General features: G+C 42.1%; 6 protein-coding genes and 1 long non-coding RNA gene across 12 annotated transcripts; 2 read left to right on the top strand and 5 right to left on the bottom strand.

Moving 5' to 3' along the window:
* Nucleotides 1–15: 15 nt before the first annotated feature.
* LOC105685528 (DNA polymerase epsilon subunit 2) lies at nucleotides 16–2,367 on the bottom strand. The gene is made up of 4 exons (XM_012399694.3): nucleotides 2,005–2,367; nucleotides 1,333–1,879; nucleotides 555–1,238; nucleotides 16–471 (listed from the first exon to the last, which is right to left on the bottom strand). Exons 1-4 carry the CDS (start codon nucleotides 2,070–2,072, stop codon nucleotides 196–198), a joined length of 1,575 nt encoding a protein of 524 aa, XP_012255117.2. The 5' UTR covers nucleotides 2,073–2,367; the 3' UTR covers nucleotides 16–195.
* A 2,277-nt stretch (nucleotides 2,368–4,644) lies between these two features.
* On the bottom strand, nucleotides 4,645–6,468 carry LOC105685609. Its single transcript, XR_007277364.1, has 4 exons — nucleotides 6,239–6,468; nucleotides 5,956–6,073; nucleotides 4,725–5,864; nucleotides 4,645–4,659 (listed from the first exon to the last, which is right to left on the bottom strand). It is a non-coding gene; the product is annotated as an uncharacterized LOC105685609 (long non-coding RNA).
* A 23-nt stretch (nucleotides 6,469–6,491) lies between these two features.
* On the top strand, nucleotides 6,492–10,164 carry LOC105685608 (GPI ethanolamine phosphate transferase 1-like). 3 transcript variants are annotated; one of them, XM_012399870.3, is made up of 9 exons: nucleotides 6,492–6,631; nucleotides 6,747–7,031; nucleotides 7,164–7,384; nucleotides 7,454–7,673; nucleotides 7,754–8,039; nucleotides 8,110–8,554; nucleotides 8,672–8,990; nucleotides 9,086–9,488; nucleotides 9,580–10,164. In XM_012399870.3, exons 2-9 carry the CDS (start codon nucleotides 6,823–6,825, stop codon nucleotides 9,994–9,996), a joined length of 2,520 nt encoding a protein of 839 aa, XP_012255293.2. In that variant the 5' UTR covers nucleotides 6,492–6,631; nucleotides 6,747–6,822; the 3' UTR covers nucleotides 9,997–10,164. The 3 variants fall into 3 exon arrangements, with proteins under 3 accessions (XP_012255293.2, XP_048507583.1, XP_048507582.1); XM_048651626.1 differs by lacking the exon at nucleotides 6,747–7,031 and having other exon boundaries at nucleotides 6,498–6,631; XM_048651625.1 differs by lacking the exon at nucleotides 6,492–6,631 and having other exon boundaries at nucleotides 6,865–7,006.
* Nucleotides 10,087–13,071, bottom strand: LOC105685607 (splicing factor 3B subunit 2). The gene is made up of 3 exons (XM_012399869.3): nucleotides 12,894–13,071; nucleotides 10,366–12,792; nucleotides 10,087–10,275 (listed from the first exon to the last, which is right to left on the bottom strand). Exons 1-3 carry the CDS (start codon nucleotides 12,915–12,917, stop codon nucleotides 10,207–10,209), a joined length of 2,520 nt encoding a protein of 839 aa, XP_012255292.2. The 5' UTR covers nucleotides 12,918–13,071; the 3' UTR covers nucleotides 10,087–10,206.
* Nucleotides 13,072–13,431: 360 nt separating this feature from the next.
* On the bottom strand, nucleotides 13,432–17,253 carry LOC105685348. The gene is made up of 3 exons (XM_012399333.3): nucleotides 16,314–17,253; nucleotides 15,423–16,232; nucleotides 13,432–15,332 (listed from the first exon to the last, which is right to left on the bottom strand). Exons 1-3 carry the CDS (start codon nucleotides 16,657–16,659, stop codon nucleotides 15,298–15,300), a joined length of 1,191 nt encoding a protein of 396 aa, XP_012254756.2. The 5' UTR covers nucleotides 16,660–17,253; the 3' UTR covers nucleotides 13,432–15,297.
* A 485-nt stretch (nucleotides 17,254–17,738) lies between these two features.
* LOC105685355 (pre-mRNA-splicing factor ISY1 homolog) lies at nucleotides 17,739–18,954 on the top strand. The gene is made up of 4 exons (XM_012399344.3): nucleotides 17,739–17,864; nucleotides 17,962–17,984; nucleotides 18,074–18,392; nucleotides 18,469–18,954. The coding sequence occupies exons 1-4, from the start codon at nucleotides 17,862–17,864 to the stop codon at nucleotides 18,838–18,840; spliced, it is 717 nt and encodes a 238-aa protein (XP_012254767.1). The 5' UTR covers nucleotides 17,739–17,861; the 3' UTR covers nucleotides 18,841–18,954.
* LOC105685344 (synaptotagmin-14) lies at nucleotides 18,817–22,317 on the bottom strand. 4 transcript variants are annotated; one of them, XM_048651650.1, is made up of 8 exons: nucleotides 22,174–22,317; nucleotides 21,705–21,893; nucleotides 21,478–21,609; nucleotides 21,319–21,395; nucleotides 21,006–21,200; nucleotides 20,595–20,921; nucleotides 20,147–20,503; nucleotides 18,817–20,072 (listed from the first exon to the last, which is right to left on the bottom strand). In XM_048651650.1, exons 2-8 carry the CDS (start codon nucleotides 21,763–21,765, stop codon nucleotides 19,851–19,853), a joined length of 1,371 nt encoding a protein of 456 aa, XP_048507607.1. In that variant the 5' UTR covers nucleotides 21,766–21,893; nucleotides 22,174–22,317; the 3' UTR covers nucleotides 18,817–19,850. The 4 variants fall into 4 exon arrangements, with proteins under 4 accessions (XP_048507607.1, XP_048507606.1, XP_012254750.1 ...); XM_048651649.1 differs by having other exon boundaries at nucleotides 21,705–21,984; nucleotides 22,087–22,228; XM_012399327.3 differs by having other exon boundaries at nucleotides 22,087–22,228.
* Nucleotides 22,318–22,447: the final 130 nt, after the last annotated feature.

Raw genomic sequence — 22,447 nt, 5'->3', positions numbered from 1 at the left:
CAGCAGAACAACCAGTATTGTAAAAAGTCGAGGATAAGAATTTATTATACCAAGAAGTGAATATAAAATAATAATTGAATAAATCTTATTGTATAAAATTGTTGCATAATCAGATAATGCTTATGATTATCAATCTTCGAAAATGAAGATAATGCGGAGAAGCATCCTCGAGCCAAGTGACATCATATCTTGAAGCTAGGACGTATCTTCACCTTTCCCTATTGAGGACTCTTCGATCTTATTATCAGCCGGATAGTAATTCATAAAGGGAAAATCGTTTTTGGAAAAAACTCCAGGATTTATCACATGGCAATCGTTGAATTTTGTAGAGTAAGGCTTGTATTGATCGGCTACGACCACCAGATCTGGAGTTGGATAAAGTTGTAGTGCGTGATCTTGGTTCCAGTAAATAGGAACAGCTATAAGGTTCATCGGAGTCAAGTGAGACTGAGATATTATGGACCTTGCATACTGGAAAAAGATGGGAAAATTGTTACTGGGTCGAGTATCCATCCAATTGTTTAAGATTATTAGAAATTATTAACCAGACTTACCTGGTTAGGAATATCATTGTCATTGTTAAAGTACAACGTGTTCCTGCAGACCTTTGTGAGAATATTTTCTCTAAAAACGATTATTTCTTTAGTGCAATATTGAATCCTACAAGGATTTGTCGCAAGAATAACATCGGGAACTTCTTTCATAAAATCTCGGATCACATGAGAGGGCAATGGTGCTCTAGGAAGTATTTTTGGTGACCCAGGATCATCGGGTCCGGGAACTAATACAAATTTACTATGTTGAGCTATTTCAGGATATCGAGATACAATCTCTGCCAGGTTCTTGAAACCCTCTTCGAGTTTTCGCGTGCTCGTAATGTTTGGAGGAAAACTCAAAAAATTTCCACATATTATGAATGCTCTTGGAGGACTAATGGCGTACCCATGAATCATTGTTTTAAATTTTTCTAAAACAATCTGATCATCGACCCATAATTCCGATATGAAGATGATCGTCTCGTCAAGACCTGCCTCCTCAAAACTTTTTAGTTTTTCGGAAATCTTTAACGATACCGGGTGTGGACCGCCAAAAGTATTTGATTTTCCAAAATACGTCCGGCTCTGATCAGATGGCTCCGATGGAGGAAAACTTAGAGCCTTCACATCGAGAACATCTTGATCATAGTCTCCTGTTGCCAAGACTATACAACCTTCTGTAATCAGGCCTGCTTGATACTTGTGTATCGTAGTTAAGGATATTTCATCATAATTACATTGTAATGTGTAGAGCAACAATCATGGAGTTTTTAGATAAAGTTTCTCAAAAGGATATTGCTTTGCTCAAGTCGATCTTCACAACTCCGGTGACATCTTCCAGGTAAAAGTGTCCATCTGTTAGCTGAGTCAAAACTCCCATTACGTAAACACCTTGAACTTTAGAGGAGCCTAGTAAATACTCTATACGGCGCAGTTCTACATGGTTTGAATTTACCAGCCCAAATTCAAGAGGAGCAAAATGTTCGTTTTTTAAAGTCCTGTACCATATTAGCTCAAGTCTCTCCTTGAATAATTTAGACTTATTGACTGAATCCGAAAATAGATCATAGTTTGGTTTATCCACAATAAATTTTTTGTTTTGTAAGTCGTAACTGATCTTTGGGAAACTCGAGACATTTAACACATTGAGCACTGTTTCAGTCTCTTCAAAATTGCTACGCGGCAGTGCGCATTCCGTTATAGCAATTTCTAAGTGATCCAATGTAACCAATGGTTCAATTAAGTTCTGCGATAGCAGACTTTCCGTGATTCTCCTAATCGAATCATTGTGAAGCTCCTCATCAATGGTGCGTAAGTGACTGACAAACCGAGCGCAGCATTCCCTGATGGATGAAAAATACTTTGAACTGGTTTGATCGGTCACAAGAAAAGTTGGTAATTAAATTATTGCGTGTTTAGCTCTATTATCGATGGATATACTATTCAGAGTTTGACTCTGGGGTCTTACCTCGATATGCTGAGTCCGGATAACTTGAAGGTTGACTGTATAGATTTAATTATTTTATCTTGTTGCATTATGTTCGGTGAATTCAATATTATCCATCTGAGCAACTGTTAATTCAAATATAGAGCTCGCTGTCACGTTGAAAGAAGAGTGCAGAAAATTTGTTGGGTTACAGCATTGAGTAACTATACTTTGTACTACAGAGGGTAACAGGAAAATTATTGACCGATCATACTCCTTCCATGGATAGGTCAAAACTTTCGCGTTTTTTGCTCGGAAAAATTCAATACTTTTCCGGTTTCGCTGGTGAAAAGTCAAAACTTTTGCGTTTTGCTCAGAAAGGAGCCAATACTTTTCCGGTTTTACTTGAAGAAGGGTCAAAACTTTTGCGTTTTTCTGAGGGTTAGTTCACCGAAATTCCGCCACATGGCGCTAGTTGTACTCGCGGTGGGCGGAGCTTAGAGAAAATGGCGGCGCCCGGAGAAATGGACGGAAAATTTTGATAATTAATTAAGAAATCGGAAAAAATTAGAAAAAATAGGACAAAATTGGGAATAACTCTGGGATGGTTTTACTTTAGTTACATATCATCAAGCGCTTCCAGGGCCAGGGGAAGATGTAATAATTGACAAATTAATTAAAAAAACGAGAAAACAAGGAAAAATTAGGGAACCATTCGGGAATGGCCGCACTGTGATGGTCTTTCTCGTTCATCTTGACGTGTGTGGCACTTGCAGGTAACTCCCCAGATCAGAGAAAATTGAGAGGATTCATGTGGTTTATAATCTCTATCGCGTGACATTCGATGACATGCACAAAGTGCAGTGTACTCTACAGAAAATACAAGACTATCCTCGATGCATTGACACCAACAGACTATACAATATCCTGCAGTTCAGTGATTTATACATCTGATTATTATGTCTGCCAAGTGAATAATTATGTAGAAATAAATAATAATGTATACGTCTCGTATCTTAGAGAACAAGAAATGAATAATTGAATGTTAATTGAAATGAACTATCGTTCATACTCTTGTAACGCATTAATCATAAGTATACAAAAATGATTTTATATTGTTCATTGCAAAGTCTTAATATGTATTCTTGACGATCAATTTATTAATAAAAACTAATTGTAACCGAAACGTCGATTGTTCAGTTATCAATGATTCATCCCTGTATGCATCATTAGATGATATCCATTGTTGGCGATACATTCTTGTGTAAATCATATCACACATCATCATATGCAGGCATGCGTATCAGATCACACTGAATCATAACCGGAAGTGATAGTGTAGAGCTCTAGAATACCGGCCCTGAAAATTGAAAGCTTGCCCAAAAGTAGGTATTTGTATCAGGAGAACAGGAAACCCGAGGAGGTGGTCCGAGACCTCATGTGCCCTATCATGCACGTGCCTTCAATCCTGTATATTTAATTCTAGTATGATAGAGAGAGCAACTGGTTCCCTGCAGGACTAACTGTATGCTTGCCTGTGTATTCAATCAGTCAATTATTTCTCGATAGAAAAGGAAAAGAATAGTTCTAAGCTCTAGAATGTAGGTCCTGGAGATTAAAATTTAGGCCAAAAATTATTTTTTGTATCAGGAGAACAGAAATCCTGAGGAGGTATTCCGAGACCGGGTGCCTGATCATGTCTATGCATTCGATCCTGTGTATAGAATCTCTTTCGAAATTTTTTTTTTTTGGTATCAGGAGAACAGAAAAACCGAGGAGGTATTCCAAATCCGAAAATAAAAATTTTCGCCGAAAACAAAATTTTGTATCAGGAGAACAGAAATCCTGAGGAGGTATTCCGAGACCGGGTGCCTGATCATGTCTATGCATTCGATCCTGTGTATAGAATCTCTTTCGAAATTTTTTTTTTTTTGGTATCAGGAGAACAGAAAAACCGAGGAGGTATTTCTGAACCTGGTGCCTGATCCTGTGGATAAAATTTTGGCTGAAAATTCATTTTTGTATCAGGAGAACAGGATACCCGAGGAGGTATTCCTATACATCATGTTGTATCATACTTCATCACTTGCTCGCTCACTTTCCGTAATTCCATGACTCTACATGTCAATGAGAGATGGTTCCAGGGGTGTAAGGGTGTAAATAATAGGAAACAAGTTTTCGCTTTGAAAATAGCTTGTCATTTATTCATGAGGTATGCAGGTGGAATACATTCAGCATACATACATTATTTAAATAATTATTAAAAACTTTGCAATATCATTGACAACATAAATAATGTTCATATCAATATTAAAATATTGCCCCAGTTATTCGAAAGAGTACAACTTATGAATACATTGCATAAGAACTTATTCGTATACATCAACTATTCGACGCTATGCTTATGTATGATAATTATTTTGCAAATTGTAAACTGGCGGGTGTAAGCACACTTCTTGTTGCAGGTAAGGGGATGCTCGTCAGAAAGTGCTGATACCGGTTAAATAGCACCCAGAAATCGGTTCATTATTCTTTACTCAAGATTTTGCGATTTGAATCCGCAAGTTGAGGGAGAGGTGGCAATTTTTCCTCTAGTACAACCTCATCGCCGCAGCATAGATATATTGAACGCAGTTTCCTTTTCTGAGATGGGCCACGATCGTATGACTAGAGCATCTCTGTATTTGGAATAAAAAACTGAAACCAAAATAGAGATCATGCTGATATTATTCATAAAAGACACCGATGATATTCAACAATACCTTGCCTATATCAAGCCGAGGCATTTTGGAGGAGAACTTCAACCTGCTCACTACAAAGGATAGAAGTATCAGAGATTGCAACAGGTGGATTAATACTAACGGAATTGGAATGGTTACTTGTATCATAGATATATTGAACAATATATTGTTCAATATATCTATGCTTGTATAATTCCAGACGTTTCAATTGAAAGTAAGGGCCTACGGGTCCACTTCTTGTCGTCTCCATCATTGGACACGAAGATATTCGAAATGAAATCGTTGTTAAACTTTGTAATTAGACCCTCGCTTCCTATAAACAATCACTGCTTTGTCATCATCATGTTAATATCTATTTCTTACTCGATTTTCAATTAATTAATAGACCTTCATTCCCTGCAATGATATGCAGGTAGAGTGACACGAACTCGAGTTTATTTCTAGATCCAATCATAGATATATTGAACACTATATATTATTCAATATATATTGTTCAATATATCTATGATGCAATCCGATTCTTTAATCAATTCATAGATATTTCGAGTGCATTAATTATTCAATCGCCGCATCTTCCCCAGCCCCTCAATGCGCCTAGCGATATGCACTCCCGCATTACACGCGGGTCCGCGACCAAAGCGCCTGATGATAGATGCACCCGCATCACACGCGACTCCTCCGCTGTAAGGCGGGTCTCGGTGAGTCAAGGGGCAAGAAACTTGGAATTTTAGTTCAGGCAAGTGCCGCGGGCCGGTGTTACGCTACTCGGCGCTGCCTGTCACTTCTTCGGCGGGTAAGATGGGGTAATTGAATAAGTCATTAAAAAATCGAAAATAAATCGGGAAAAATGGAGAAAAATTGGAAAAACTCAGATTAAGTCATGTAATAAGTCTAAAGTTAAACAAATTTCAATTCAAATTCATTACACATAAATTGACAATAATTATATAAAGTAGACTTGAGTTGTAAACTAGTTTATTAGCCACATAAATCTATATACAATTGATAGAGTTCAGTACACAGCCTCAGATGATGCGGCTTCCTGAATTTTCTCGTTTTAGTCAACAGTTTTCTCTATAGAATAAGGAAGTATCCGATGAAAGGTTGTCATAGTAGCATGAAGCCTCAATGGTGAAACTCTTCTCTGAGCTTCTCTGAAGACTGCAAGTAGAGTTTTACTGATTATGTCAACATTTAATTACAAAGATGTCGATCAGAACATAAAAGAAGATATCATTTTATCATTTCTTACCATTGCAGTCAACTGAATCAATCTACTCCGGTTCACGGACAACATCAGGAATACGTTGGGTTAATATCGGTAATTCCAATCCTACTCTGCTTTTTGCAAACTGATAGAGAGCAGTAAGCTGAAATTATCAAGCGACAAAGTGCAAGATCGCAATCACAATTGAGAGGCCATGGCTGGCTGCCTTGAGAATCTCGTGATCGTTGGATGTATGTAAAAGACTGAATACCAGTCACTGATCAAAGCCAACCTATGCTGATTACATTAATTAGTTTCGGATACGAACCAAAATATTTCTCTCTTTCTTAACTGTCCCTGCCTTTGGTCAACGACCCTTCGTGTCTGGGTACGAGACGTTCATCTTGTTGTATTTTAAGCCATAACCAAAATTGCCCGGTCAAACATGGAACAGCTATTAAGTAAAAGCGATGCTGTTTCAAAAAGTCTTTGACACGGGACATTTTTGAATGATCGATTTAAGCACGCGACTCTCTTCGTGTTAAGAGGATAATGCATAAAATTGGAAACTGCCGGAAACTCGATAACAAACTTGACAACACGTCGCGCAGAATATTATAACACTCCTTCAGACTGACGCTACGCGAAAATCATCAGCTAATAGAGAATATCCACCGTAATCTATCAACCATTTATTAACAGCTCAATGAAAAATATCTCGGTACGTGACGTAACCCAAACACGTAACCTAACACGTTATCTCACTTCATTTTTCGTGGGGCGCTGACTGCCTTGTGCTCATAGTGCATGTGCGGTGTACTATTGTATGCTCTCAGGGTGCGGTGTATGGATTCGCTACGTCAAAACACGCCTCTTCGTATTTTTCTCTATCGATAACAGCTGCAAACGGCGATGGGATATTTACTCTGGACTTGGGGATTGGCTCTGCATTTCACCATTCTTTGGGGTGTTTTGGATGTGAACTTTCATTCTCCTATACTGAGTGACCTGCAGTCTATTATGCCACCTCCGACTTCCCCACCGGCAAAACGACTGATACTATTTGTAGCAGATGGTCTGAGATATCGCACTTTTGGTGATGAACCTCCACCATACCTTTTGTAATTAAATGCGAAAAAGTTCCTTTACTTTCACTCATTTCTGTCATAGTTTTGTAATGGATCGGAGGACAATACAGCACCTTGACAAGTTTGAGTTTGACTCGGTTCAAACCAAAGTTGATTCTTTTACAGGAAGGTAATGAACCAACAAGGGTCATGGGGAGTTTCACATACTCGAATGCCAACCGAATCTAGACCTGGGCATGTTGCGCTGACAGCTGGCCTGTACGAAGATCCTAGTGCTCTGTTTAAAGGCTGGAAATCAAACCCGGTAGATTTTGACTCGGTGTTTAATCAAAGCCGAATGACTTGGGCGTGGGGTAGTCCAGATATTATACCCATGTTTGTTAAGGGTAAGATTGTTCTGAAGTAGCCAAATAACACCATGTCTATTGAAATGGTCTTTCACTTTTCTTGTACAGCCAGTAAGAATACAATCCATGGTAAAAGCTATCCAAGTAGCTGGCAAAATTTTGATGGAAACCCAGAAACAATAACACGCCTTGATTCGTGGGTATTTCAGCAGTTCCACGAATGGCTGGAAGATACCGGAGCTAAGGTGAAACAATTAGATGGTATAATTTTGTTTCTTCATCTTCTTGGCTGTGACACGGCAGGACATGCAACCAAACCACATTCTAGGTAAACCAGTGAAGAGTTCTTCAACAAAGGCCACATCCTGTAAAATAAAAATGAGAAGCTTACGGGTGTCTGGATTTCAGGGAATACAGCAACTGTTTGATTTACGTTGATCGGGAGATCGAAAGAGTAACAAAACGAGTCGACGAGTTCTTCGATGACAAAGGCACGGCTTATATTTTCACCTCGGATCATGGAATGACCGAATGGGGTTCGCACGGCAGTGGCTCCCCCGACGAGACGGAAACTCCTTTGGTTGTCTGGGGTTCGGGTGTTAATTCATCCAGGCAAAGGGTTGATGTTGAACAAGCCGATATCGCACCACTGATGTCATCTCTGCTTGGAATTTCGATTCCAGTGAACAACGAGGTCAGGCTTCGACCCTGTAATACGTCTTGATTGTAAATTCAAAGCAATTGATGATACGTTATTTCTCCAGGGTGTCCTACCTAGAAAGTATTTAAAAGATGGCAACAACAAATACGGAGCTAGTGCTCTTCTTTCAAATGTGAGACAATTAGAGCTCCAAGTGAGAGGTACCCGAATACTGAATTATGGTTACGGTAGCGAGCTCCACCGGAGAGAAATTGTCTTGTACGAGGGCATTAAAACAGCTGAAGATCTCCTGCAGATGGGTGAGGTGACGAAATCCATAGCTGAAGGGGAAAAGTTGATATCGTTTGCGAAGGAATCACTCGCTTATTTCCGCGGATATCACCGTAGCAGATTGATGTTTTACCTGACCGTTACGTGGTTGGGATGGATTGCGCTACTGTTTATTAAAATGACGGAGCTTCCCAAATCCAAAAAGCGTTCCGAATTAAAGCTAGCCTGTGACATTTTTTTCGTCTGCGCAACTATTCTTGTTCTGATAAGTCACAGAGGTAAATGTCCGCAGCAATTTCGTAAATAAGTTCATCGTCCTCCTCTTTATAAAGTGCTATCGGTGATTGGTATTGATTACCTGATTGTTAACGTTACAAAGATTTCATTGTCTCCAGGTACGAGCGGTTGGCGCTTGAGGAGCTATGGATTATTGGCATTGCTCTCGTCATGGATGGCTTGTCGAAGTTTTACCAGCTACTCGTATCCCGCAGTGCGTGGGGGATGGTATTGGATCGCGGGCACGTTACTCCTAACGACGGTGATGTCCTTCGGATTAGAGTTCAGATGGGCTCTCGGCGCTGCGACTCTAGGATCGTGTGCGATGCAAGCTGCTCTTTTCAAAAACGCTGATCATCGCCTAATTTGGACAGCGATAATCCTATCCACTTTTCCATTACTCCCAGTTGTTGGCAGTCAACCGAGGATTTATTTTGTGTAAGAACGATGGACTCCTATCTATGTTTCTCTGCATTTGAAACAAGATTTTCTCCTCTGCGATCTTGAACTCGATATTTTTGTCCACTCGACAGGTTACTGGCCTTACTGATCGGAGGTCTGACAATGATGGTTTCCAAGCACCATAACATTGGTAATTTGCTGAAAATTGTGGAGCTTGTACGATTTGGTACAGCGGCTTTGGTGTGTTTAAATTTTGTGGATGGTCGTACTTTTATATCGTGGCTTATACTGGTGAGCACACCTCTATGTGTGTTTGCTCATCCCGTGGGTCCAAAGCAAAGGATATTCGGTGTCGGTCTAGCTTTTCTACCGACCCTAGCTCTCCTCTCCGTATCCTACGAGCCCTTATTCCTTGTCGCACTAACAGCTCATCTACTATCCTGGCCTCTCCCAACCGCAACAGATTCAAATGGTCCGGTACGAGCTGGAAAGAAGACTCTCTGTGTGGAAGACTATCCAAAGGCGGCGTTTTTTGTATCCTTAATCTTGAGTGACGCAAATTTGCCGGACTTTCAATTCAGAGATTTTCGAATTATACGCTACGACAATTCCTTATATAATTTAGATGTTGTACGTGCTTCTGGGATTTTTTGGAACCGGGAACGTGGCCAGTCTCAGTTCGTTTGATCCGATGTGGACGCGGCACTTTCTGACAGTATTTTCGCCATTTACCATGTGCACTCTGATCGTCCTGAAGACCGCTATACCCCTGCTCATGGTTGGGTGTGCTATTCGCACTCTCGCCCCTGCCAATCTTTTCGCAGGGACGATGCTTCTCGGAGATTGTCTTTCGCTGCCTGTTATGTACGCCGTTACACCTCAAGGCAGCTGGCTCGACATCGGTAGCGCCATTAGTAGATTCGTCATTGCGATCACCCTACCATGTATAATGCTAGTCCTTCATTACATATCGTATCCGCTGGTCAGTTGTAGTTTCAGAAAATTCGGCGACATCCATCTCACGACTAAGCAAAGAGTGTAGCTTGTACATTCGTCAAGACAAAACAGTGAGATTAAACGATCTCAATGTAATCGGTATTATTATGATGTAATAGTTGAATACAGTTATAAATTAAATTTTATAATTTGTATATTTTTAATTTTATAATTATTATTCAATTGAAATACACGTGGAATTTTTTATTGTAAATTATTATTACCCTCACTTGGATAAATTGTCCTCGACCAGAGATTAGAACTTGAACTCCTTGTACTTTTTCGAAGATTTGGTATCTTGATTTTGTTGACGTTTCCTCTTGCTCTGTAATAAAATAAACGGTATATCAGAGAGCAGCTTCGCTTAGCTTAAAGTAGTTTACATTCGTCCGTAAAAACTAGATGCGAGACGTACCTTTTGCCTTTGTACATGGTCTTGGAGCATGTCAGAGAGATCTTCACGACGAAGGTGAGCCTGGCGAGATCGCATAGTCTCCTCGTAGCGTGACGCCATAGCCTCTGAATCCAAATCCAGCTCACTTGGATCAAGAGCTAACTCCACTGCGCCATCCCTGTCACCTTTACCCTCTCCAGAACCTCCTCCGCTAGCCCCCGTTGTACCCAGGTTGCCTCCAGCTCCTGGTGCTCCTGCTCCGGCAGCTCCGGAACGCCGAGCAGCAGCAATTACCGAAGGAGGAGCCTGCCCACCTGCGGCTCCTGTCATGTCGTACACATGTGTGCTTCCCATCATACTCGATCCAAGCCCCTCGGCACGGCGTTCCTGCAATACCTGATAGAGTGCCGGGGTATCTCCACCTTCCATTTCATTTTCAATTTTCTTTTTTCTGAGCTCGATAGTTTCCGGAGTTTCTAGTCCTGCTGGTATTGATGCAATACCACTAGGAGTGACCAGACCCTCAGCTCCCGGTGTAACCAAGCCACTTGCATCGCCCCCTTCGCCATCCTTGCCTTCATTGCCCTCACCTTCGTCGTCATCGTCACCGTTCTCGTCGTCATCCTCCTCCCCTGAAGATTCGGATTCCGGCTCACCCCACATACCTCGATCCACCTCTTCATCCATAGCATCGACCCCTGGTGTTCTAGCCACACCAAAGACGTCACCGTATAACGGACGTCCTGTTTCATCGACAGGTGGTTTTCCCCAGCCACCGGCATGATAACCGAATGCACATCCTTCTGGTATTGGGGCATTCAGCCCAGGTATTTTCAGGTTTGGATAACTCGGTGGTGGGCCGTAACGTTGCATTGCAATCAACCAGGGGGGTGGTACCTTGTGGCAATTCGGCCCAACCGGCATTCCTAGAGCTGTTCTTAATTCGTCCGATAACTCGCCTGGCTTCTTTTCTTTGAGTCGTGTTTCAAATTCTTTTCCTTCATAGTACAGGTCACCGTGAATAGTCATTCGAGGTTTCGTCTGCCACTTGAAAAAAGCGTCGTGAAGTTTTTGATAATCAATGTCAATTTTTCCAAGTTTCGGTCGTGCCCGTTCCCGCATTTTAGCTTTGAGGGTGCGCGAATCATCCCTTTCCTGAAGACTGGCTCGCATTTCCGTGATTCCGGTACGCTTTATGAAATCGGGAAGATCAAACGGCGGCTTCTCGATACCACGTTTGCCCTGGAGGTATTTGCGTTTGAAACACCAGTGCCGAGGCACAGGTACGGTGTTACGATGTGCCTTCAGCTGCACTAATAACTTTGGGTCTCGTGCGGTAACGTCGTGCATTTCAACTACGTCGGGGCGGCCTACCAATTGTTTTAGTTCAGCAACACTCAGCCGTGTTAATCTTTTCAATTTACGTTTAGAAAGTCGGGGCACACCACCCTCGCCCAAACCTTGCCCGCCACCGTGCTGATTGTGCTGATTATGCTGGACGGGATCGTCGTCAAAGTCATCGATTAAGGGAGCCTTACTCGGTGGGCCTGTAGCTGCAATGTTCGATAGAGGTGGATATTGTCCTATTGGCTCTATTTTGTCACCGACTGCCCCTGCACCTGCACCACTCCGAATTTCAGGTTCCGTGAGTTTGAAAGCATCAAAAACTCGCGCAAACTGTCGATACATCGGCTCCAGGTCGTTTATGCTTGGAATTTCTTGAACATACTCAACCTCTGCCTCCTCAATATTCCTAAATTTCGAGTCCGGAGAGAGCTGCTGACTTCCCTGTTTGCCAACACCGTTCTCCACAGTTTTTTTTATCTCTGTACTCTTCTTCTTGCGTTTTTTCTTTTTCTTCCTACTCTTATTTGCTTTTGCTTCGTACTTGGATCGTAATTCCCCTGGCACACCTGGTTCACTAACTTCCCCAGATTGTACAAGTGGATCGTCTAGAGGAACGCGCTCTGTTATCGAGCTTTCCTGAGGGTCAGGCGTTTCTGTAAAGGGGTGTGTTACATGTCCCGGTGGGTTCAGATCGATATCGCCAACTTTATCATTTGGATCACCTAGTTGTTTGGCTCTCTCGGTTTTTAAAGCAAGAGCTTGTTCCAATGCAACAGGAAGCTTAGCAGACCCAATTGTGTCAATTCCCATTACGTCATCTTCACAAGCACCCTTGATCACATCTTCATCCTCCTCATGTTGCTCTACTGTTTGAGCTAGTTGCATTGCTATTGGAGGTGGAACATTCAAACTGAGAAGGCTCGGTAGTGACGTTGAGGGTAATTCTATCGTTCCTGATGGCATCCCCATCGGAGGAGTATTTGTCATAGTTTGGTGAGGGTGATGGGTCTGTAAAGGAACACTCGCTAGCTGTTTTTGGATCTCCTGTTGTTCTATCTGTCTCAAATGATGAGGGTCAAGCATCAGCTGCTGTGCTTGCGCCTGTTAAGAATAAGTATTCAAATTGAGAAAGTGGTAATCAGCAGTTGAGCCCATGCAATGAATGATTACAGAAGTAAACGGTTCATCATACAATTACTAACCTCAGTTCCTAATGTACCATCCATTTCGTACCGATAAATTATACGTTTTGCATGTATGTCATCGGGTATTTCGGTTTCCCGATAATCACAATTTCATAAACACGGTTCACAAACTTAGTCGATCATCTATTTAATATGTTAAAGTTGGCGTCTCGATGCCACTTTATCGGTGTAGAAAGAGACCATAAGATCCATAAAAAGAACTCTGATTCATGTCATGTGCTGCCCTCAATGAAGGCCCAGTAAATTAATTTTGCGGCAAAGGATGTAGGCAAAGAGCGCGTAGAATACCTCAAAATTTAACAAGACAGAAATCCCTCAACTAAATAAAGTTATGTCTAATATAATTAGTTTTGTGATATTTTTTTCAGAAATGAAATGATCACCGTCAAGCGCTCGTGTTCGAGCATAATTCACCGACGAACGATTGCAAAAAATTATTATTCGAATCGGTCAATATTGAGAGGCTATTTGGAAATCTTGGAATCGTTTTTCAAATTCATGAAGGATCTTAATGTAAAGGTATAAATCAATAGCGTATAGTATACGAAATATTAATATTTACGAAATTAGTCTTTCTATACAATTGCTCGCAGCACGTACATACTTATACTCCCACATCTATAGATATATACCTACATACTTCTGAATTTCCGTAAATTGTCTGTGGTGATGATTATAAAATTATTTACTCTAACAAATACATTGGAGTTTGGGAAAATATTCCCAGGATTAATTCCTAATTTCTTTTTGCGCCCAGCATGTAAGAACGTCACTTTGACAATAAATAGTGGACCTGTCCTTAATAGTGCAGGACCATACACGCAAGCGATGCAATCGACACTGGACCATAGTCAAGGTAAAGTTATTCAAAGTATTACCTGTGCAAGCGCAGCTGCACGTGTGCTTAATTTAGTTGTAGGTAGCTACAGGCAGAATAGTAACGAACCCCAAAATTCGTTTTCTCGAAGTCTTTGTATACTTTTGCTCTATTTTATTACTTGACGCGTAGTTATTTTTTGTTCTTCCTGTTTTTATGTTTAATACGGCTATGTTTTTAAGGCACACTCCGCGCAAGTCATCGCTGTATATTTTATCGTATTTTCTCCTCCTTCGATACCACCCTCGTATAAATACATTATAGTTTACCAATCAATTGATGCCTCTCTCCAATTTTAATTTCGATCCATCAATCGCGCTGCCTTTAACAATAATTACCTAGGCATAGGCTACAATATCTGTTCTGTACATCAATTTATGTCTTTCTTTCATGATCTTTACATCCCCCACTAGCAATAGGTACAGGGATAAAGTGGAGAAATTGACATTTTAATGAATACCGATGATGATAATACTAATAATATTCATAAAATAATAATCGTAATAGCGGTAATAGCATTGGTAGAGTAGTAATCGTAGTAATCATAGAAATAATATTGATGATGACAATGACGATGATGACGATGAAGACGACATCAATGATAATAATAATAATAATAATAATAATAATAATAATAATAGTTGTAATAATTATAATAATAGACATAATAATAAAAATAATGATAATGATAATAACAACAACAACAATAATGATAATGATAATAATCAGAATAATAATTACAATAATACGAATAAAAATTAGTAACAAAATATGAGATTTATGAAACGTCGACAGCCCTTTAACGATTACAACCTATTTCTCCGATAGTAGAAAGTAAAATTTGAGCCAAGTTCCAATTTTCCCCTCGACTTCTTTTAAAATAAGAAGTTGATTAGAGTAGGTGCCGAAACGTTTATGTGATTTTGTTCATGATTCCCGAATAAACGAAATTTTCAGAGTATTTCTCATACATACCAAAATATGTATCCGCCAGACTATGCTTATTACAAAGGGATTGCTCGAAGTATCGCCCGATCATAAATTAACAAATGTCGGTACTTTGTAGTACAGTAATCATAGAGCATACGATTGATAAATGTTCAATCTTAGCTGACTATCAACGCGGATCGTTAACGAGGGGAAATAACAAGAGAAGACTCTCATGTTCTGTTACAGCGGCACAAAGAGCTTTAACATTCATACAGATCCCTTCGTTCAGTTCCTGTTGCAGTTGTGAATATTATAGTATGTATAATAATCACACAATTATGCGATAAATTTGCGAAATACCTGTACCAAATACGGCGATGGTTGTCGCCGATCGTATTTACAAATACACCAGCTGAGAATTGTGTATAAACAGTTACTAGACTGCTATCCGACCACTATGTTGCTCTTTTTTTGTATATGCAGAATGAGGATAAAAAATTTAAGAATACTAGTGAGGCGCGTCGTTCCTGCGCGGGCAGTGTTAGTACAGTTCCATTCGTAATTAAGGCACCAGCTTATGACAATGTCCGAGATTCATCCCGCGTGCTTCGAAAGGTTCAGCGGCATATCTGAAAAATGGAGAATGGTAACTACAAGTACAATTTACAAGATTGGGATTTTTATAAACAAGTTCCAATGCAAATGAAGATTTCATGTACCTGAAGGGGGTGTTAGTGTTTCCTCCCTGTAGTCTTTGTAGTGCTGAACTGTTGGGGATGGTGGATGGGTTGGGGATGGGGCGAAAAGAGGTATAGGTGGAGGGTAGTGGACGGGCGGTGGATAATGCATCCACAAAGGAGCTCTGTACGGTCCTGGTGGCAGCATTGAAACACCATAGGCAGGGTGATTGATCTGTACCCCTCCAGGTGCTACATAAGTGTCTACGTTCGTCCTGGGATAAACTTGGCTCAAAGAATACTTAAAAGAGGTTTGCCTGTCCTCAGGCCTGAGCAAGGTTCGTAAGAAGCCAGGTTCGGCACTGGGTTTTTCCTCCCCCAAGATACTGGTTATGCTGTAGGACGAGAGTTGCTTGGGAGAAGGTGGGTGAGCCACGGTAGTGGGAAACTGAGGTGTTGCTCGTCTCTTGGATGCCTGGTCCCCTAGAGTTACACGCTCCAGTTCTCGTAATATTCGTTTGCGAGGTGAAACAACATTTGGGTCCAAGAGCCGGGCCAGCTTGTCGATAACAACACCCAATATTTGACCAGGCGTAGCAACATTATTCCTACGCGTGACTCGGGATACACCGACCATGGAAGAGTCGGTGGCATCTAGCTGCAATGGTATCGGGTCTAGGGGCTTTCTTCTTTTCCTGGCTATCAGGCGGGGATGGGCAGATAAACGATTTCTAGGATCTCGGCGGTAGTAAAAACTGAGCTGGGAAGAAATACCACGCCTAGGAAGTGCTTGTTTCCAACAATGGTCACGCTGCCAAGGACTCGACTGTACCGAGGAATTGTCATCGGATACTGAAAAACAAAATCAACAGAGCGATAAGGCATAGTTCTATATCCTCTGCTTGATCGAGTGATTTGAAAGAAGAGGCTTACCGCTGAGGGAGGTCGAGCTTTCGTGGCGATTCGGTGTTGTGCCAGCCGGAGGCCAGAATGTCTTTTTTGGTACAGGAAACCATGTGGTACGCTCGCCGTCTCTTCTGTGGGATAGTTCAAGAATGAATTTTCCATCCTTGAAGAATTTGAGTCGCCCCCCAGGAGCTGGTAGAAGACGATTCTCCAAATGTACATGCCCCCGACGATTTTGCTGGGGACAGGAGTTCTTCCCATTTGCCTTGGCAAGGGTTGGGTGGAGGGTGGTAGGGTCGTGAGAGCACATCTCTGCTCCAACCCTCACGTGACCCGTGACCCGGGCCTGACATTCCGCTTGCTCCTCCCGCATCCTGACTCGCCACCGCTACCTATCATCCTGCCACCTCAACCATCCATAACGATACCTTGCTGATCCTCGCTGTGTCTTATTATTCTCGAGTAGTTGTGGTATTCCTCCACTCACTTTCGTCTCCACTGTTAACTTGGCTGGGAGTTTTTCGACCACAAATACTTTCAACCGAGAGATCACCCAAGAGGTTATCGCGAAAGAAACACTCTAGTGTAAAATTTTGGTAAATGACAGTTCGACAACGAGTCGGCACCCGCGAAACACCCGTAGTCCACCCACGCATCTGCCCGCCCTACGCTTTCTACCGCGGAGGCGGCACAATTTATTTATTTGTCTCTCGGGAGGTGGACGGAAAATGATCGTGGTAAAAACTCGGGCGAATCCCGAACGATTCGAGATAGTTAAGGGTTTTAATACCAACTTCCAGTCGGTGGGCAATGCGACGATAGCGATGGTGTGTTAAAGCTGATTCAAGGAATAGGCAAGGCCACGGTTCATGGTAGGTTACAGAAACTTTGCTGGATTCGAAATTTACCAATAATAAATCACAAATCACGATCGACGATTTACGATTATTTCCAGCCCGAAAACTCCGGCTCACAGAGAACGGGCTCGTAAGAAGGCACCAAACCGTAGGCGATAATGCTGCCGCTCGTTATCCATTCGTACGCGAAAACAAGGATCGTCGGACACGCACCCAGAGTCCCTAGCCGTTCACACATGTGTAAAATACTTCCTCCGTGTAATAGTTAAGTAAATATTCAGCATCTTCCACGGCTTGTCGTTTACGCGGTTTTATTTACTCGCCAAGATCCTCAACGTCGCCGTTCGTTCCATGGTTTGCCACATCTAATTGCGATATAGGCAATAAAATTACCTCCGCGACGGACCCACTTGCCTTCTCCGTTCTCGTCGGGGACAACACGAATACAACCAAATGCCACTGGCTTCCACTTACGGGCCGACGACTCGCCACCTATCGCCTATCTTGAAGTTCGAGTTGTGACTGAAACTCAAAAGCTGGAATATCCGAGAGTCGAGGATGCGCGGTCGTCAGATCGACAGTCGCCGTGGATTTAACCTAGCTTAAATCATCCGGAGTACCTTGTCCCAACTGTCACTGATAAACAAATAAAGAATTTTGATTAAATAAAGATTGGTCGGCTAATTCACGCAGAAATCGTCGAAAGCAAACGGGCAAGATGGTTCGTAATGTTATCGTTCAGATATTAATCGCAGCCACAAATACACACAATATTCATCAATGCATACCTATAAACTTTGATGTTTGTTTGTCCATAGGCACGAAATGCGGAGAAGGCTATGTAAGTAATTACCATACCATGTACTCGCTATAAAAAAAAAAAAGTCGATTCTCAAAAATATGAATTTGGGTTTTCGAAATTTTCATTAGGACAACTTTGGCACGGTGGCGAGCAGCTCAAAGTGGAGAAGGAATTCGAAAGGAACAGGAGCGAAGACCTTACCTAGCTTCAGAATGTCGTGACTTGAGAAAGGCGGAGAAATGGAGGATGCAAATAATCAGAGAGGTTGCCAAGAAAGTTGCCCAAATTCAAAACGCCGGTCTTGGTGAATTTCGGATAAGAGACTTGAACGATGAGATTAATAAGTTGCTCAGGGAAAAACGACACTGGGAGGCTCAGATCAAGGAACTCGGAGGACCTGATTATTCACGTGTCGGGCCGCGTATGCTGGATCACGAAGGGCGGGAGGTGCGTACCGCCTAAATGCCTGTAACAAGTTGTTTTTTTTTTTAGATGTGCTTGAAAATCTCATTTTACATTCTAGGTACCAGGTAATCGTGGTTACAAGTACTTTGGAGCAGCTAAGGAGCTTCCTGGTGTCCGGGAGTTGTTTGAGCAAGAACCTCCACCGCCACCCCGAAAAACTCGTGCAGAGCTGATGAAAGACATAGATGCGGACTATTACGGGTACAGGGATGACGATGACGGTATTCTATTGCCGCTCGAAGCCCGAGCTGAGCAAGAAGCCAGGGCTAGAGCGGAAGAAAATTGGGAAGCAGAAAGCGAAAAGAGGAACGAGGAGAAAAAGGCAGAAGTAGAAATAACTTCCCAGAGATCGATACCCTCACAGGCGGACATACAGGAAGCTCTGTTGGCACGTAAAAAACAAGAATTACTTGAGAAATATGTAATTTAACATTTTTTTATTCATATCTATCATGACTAGATTAGGGAATTATCAACAATTGTCAATCTTCTCATCACCACTTTGTATTTATTATATTCTGGAGTAAACTTTTATAAAACCCGATTTCAACAATGAATTGATGTTCACTGTCTTCTAATATAAGAAAAATGATTCAAGGTACGGGTGGTAGTTCATTTTGTGCAGTAGACGATTAATTAAGTTTCATTGATTATTAATTATTTAGCATTCATTAATAGGTATTGTTATTCATCGCTCATTATTACTACCGATTATTATTGATTGTACCTAGCCTGGCCGGTGTACTCGGGTCAGTTGTCATACATACATACGTATGTAAATGCTTATATCTCGAGAATGATATATAGCAACACAGGTAGAAGAAGTGCTTGATCCTTTGAAATACTAGAAATGAGATCGATATTTGCCCCGATTTAGAATTCGGATAGAATCAATGCTATATGATTCCATAATAAGATTTTCCGATGCCAGGCTTGGCAGAATACACGCGACTTTGACGTACCTGTGTGACAATTATTAACAACAAGTTGTCTGAGAGCGAACAGGCGTATGCGGACGTGGGTATAAATTTTGTGTAATTTCACTGGTACAAAACAATTTGATATAAATGTATAACACGTATCATATACCGTACTCTATAATGTATAATATTGAGATTGCTCAAGGTGAATCGTAAAATGTGAATGGTGGTGACGAGTAGTGATTACTAACTAGCGAATAGTGAATAATGAATAATGAATTATAAAATACTACCCGAGTGTGACTAGGAGGCAATTGACGAATAGAAGCACACGAGCCTACACTGTTGTTGTCGGTGTATTTTTGCCAGTGACTAGCAAGAGTTTGAAATGCGATTTTCCCGAGCATTACGAACTGCTGGGTGTAAGCGTACGTCAAGAATGGTATAAACATTATTCGATTTACCGTGGTAACAACCAAATGGAGAAGAAAACGTAAACTCTCTCAAACTCTCCGTTTCCTTAGGGTCGCAACAAAGCGTGCCATCGTTGCACCTGTGCGTTGTAAGCCGGCTGACGAACAATTCGCATATCGTTCCAGTGCTGCAATTCTTCTGGACCCGAACTGTTCAGTCCCAAGCATAGCCAGCCGATCATCTCACGTCCCTTTCGACCCATACCACCTCTTCGACGGTTGTAGACGGACAGGAATAAAGTGACCTCAGCCAGTTGGAACAGGGCAACCTGTTTTCGCATGCGAATATCAGATATAGAGTCAAAACAGAGAAGATATGGACCGGTAAACTCGGTTCGCTTACCTGAAATACAAACGTTTCCTTGTAAAGCGGATTAGGCTGCGCTCGTTTCAGACCGGTTTTCGATCGGCCCATTTCGCGAGCGTTGCTGTCGACCAGAGCCAGCTTGACATAAGTATCAGGAGGCCTGGTATCATTTCCACCGCCACCCCGAAAGTGAGATCCCTTGATAATTTCCACAGATAATCGGCCTGTGGTGCCGTTGTAAGCCAGACCGATTAGGATCTCCGCTATGCTTCCGCCACGCATCCCGGTGCCGCAGAGCGGTACCGGAGGTGGAGACGCGTAGGAACGGACCGATTGTTGGGAACCTGTTGAATCGCTGCGGGTTAAACTGCCGCTTGTTCCCCAATCTTGAGCCTTTACTCAAAAACCAGAAATATTCATGAATTAGTAAACGATGAAGGCGTTTTATGTTTTATGTCATTCCATTCCCCTCAAAGCAGGTTACCGTTGACAGAGATCGAGGTAGGCACTGAAGTGGTAGCCATAGCGTGGTTTCCAGCTGTAAGTTTATCTGATCAAAAGATACTCTCGCCTCACCCAACAACCTCTCTCTGCGCATTCGTCCACTCCACCAGTAAACCCTTAGCCTAGCACCCATCCCATTCACATCCTCGGGATTTACACGATGCAACAAGAAACTCTCCATGTACTGAGGGCTCGTTCCTTGACGGACCCGAGTTTTGCGTCGCTGCTTTTTCGTCGGGAGCAGAACCAGACGAACCTGACTACCACCGATACCGCTTGGGTAATTTCGTCCCTGCAATACGTGGATCTGCGAAATGAATATAAGATGCAAACAAAAATCAACTCTTCATGTATCAGCGGCATGAGTGATCGGTAATAACGTTGTACTTACCGTCATTTCACGCATTGGCGCATCGTACATAAACGCCACTTCTAAACTATTGACCTCATCGGTTGGAATTTCAATCAGAGGAAGTTCATCCTGATCGCGAGAACTTCTTCGTCGCACCACTTTCTCGTCCTTTGCTCCGTCTCTAGCAATTTCTTCAGTCTCAACGACATTTGGCGTTCCCACTTCTACTACACACTAGAAAAATTAATAATTAGTAGCTAGGTGTGCGCAAACTACTTCACAATGATGAGATCGGTTATGTTCCACAGAATAAAGACCCAGGCAATCTCTAGTTCACGTAAACCGTGCATACCTCACGTATCTCGCGTACCTGTCGTTGATCCTGAGATTGTTCCTCAGGGCAGCTGCCGCTAGACCCCGTACCTGCATCTGTTCAATGCATAAAACAAAACCGAATAAACTAATAAAGAATAAACCTCGAGTCCCAGCGAAAAATGAAGCAATCCTATACCTGTGATAGCCGGCTCATCTGTTTGAATAGTAAGACTATCCGGTAGAAGATGTGACCCAGAATTCAATCGGCGTAGTGCATCTTCCTCAGAGTCAGAACTGGTCTCCAGATCCGATTGGGAGAACGTTTTTCCTGGATCAAATTTTAGTCATTGAGATATTATAGAGAAACGAATCCATAACAGATGAGACAAATCTACAATTAAGAGAAAATTCAAAACCTGTTACCTATGCATCTTCCCAGCTGAGTAGATGAACTATTATTTGATTGGCAGAGTGGTACGCACATACCACCGAAATAAGCAGAAGATGCCGATGATGTAAAACACCATTTCCTCGACAAATAGAGGAACAGGACGAGAAGGAGAGCACCAAATCCGGCGATGGCACCAACAAACGCCGCTGCCTCCACAGGTACTGCAATTTAGTGACGTGACGTATGTGTCGGTGGCAGTAGAGTCATATGTGACACAAGTTAAAGACAAGTGCATGTGTGTGAGAAGAGTCTCTGCGTGAACGACAAATACGAATGGAAACATTACAGAGACCATGAATTGATCAACATTCTTTTAAGATGAAGTCGTGCTCTCGTAAATCAGAGTGGACTCACCCGCAAGAAAATGGTCCGACCCAGCGAGAATCATACTCGCCTAATTCGTAATCCTATAATATGCGTACATTGAGAAGATAACGAAACCTTTGCCGGGGTAGTGAATTCATCATCTGGGTAATCAAGAGTCAGGACGTCCTTGCGTAGGCGTTCGAGTATCCACGTTTCTTTTTATTTACAAACAATGCCATGAACGTCTGGCCCTTATCTGACCCATCCAGTGGCATCAAGTGGCATGCGCCTTCTGCCTCGACAGTGGCTCATCGTTACATTCGCGAGAGTTGTAATCCCCCACCGCTCCGACGAATTGCCACTAACCACGTTCCGATAGAAAGTCAACCCAACTTCCCTGTTTTGCCAT

Source organism: Athalia rosae, chromosome 3, assembly GCF_917208135.1.
Source record: "Athalia rosae chromosome 3, iyAthRosa1.1, whole genome shotgun sequence".
Lineage (NCBI taxonomy): Eukaryota > Metazoa > Arthropoda > Insecta > Hymenoptera > Athaliidae > Athalia > Athalia rosae.
This window is presented reverse-complemented; position numbering and strand designations above follow the sequence as displayed.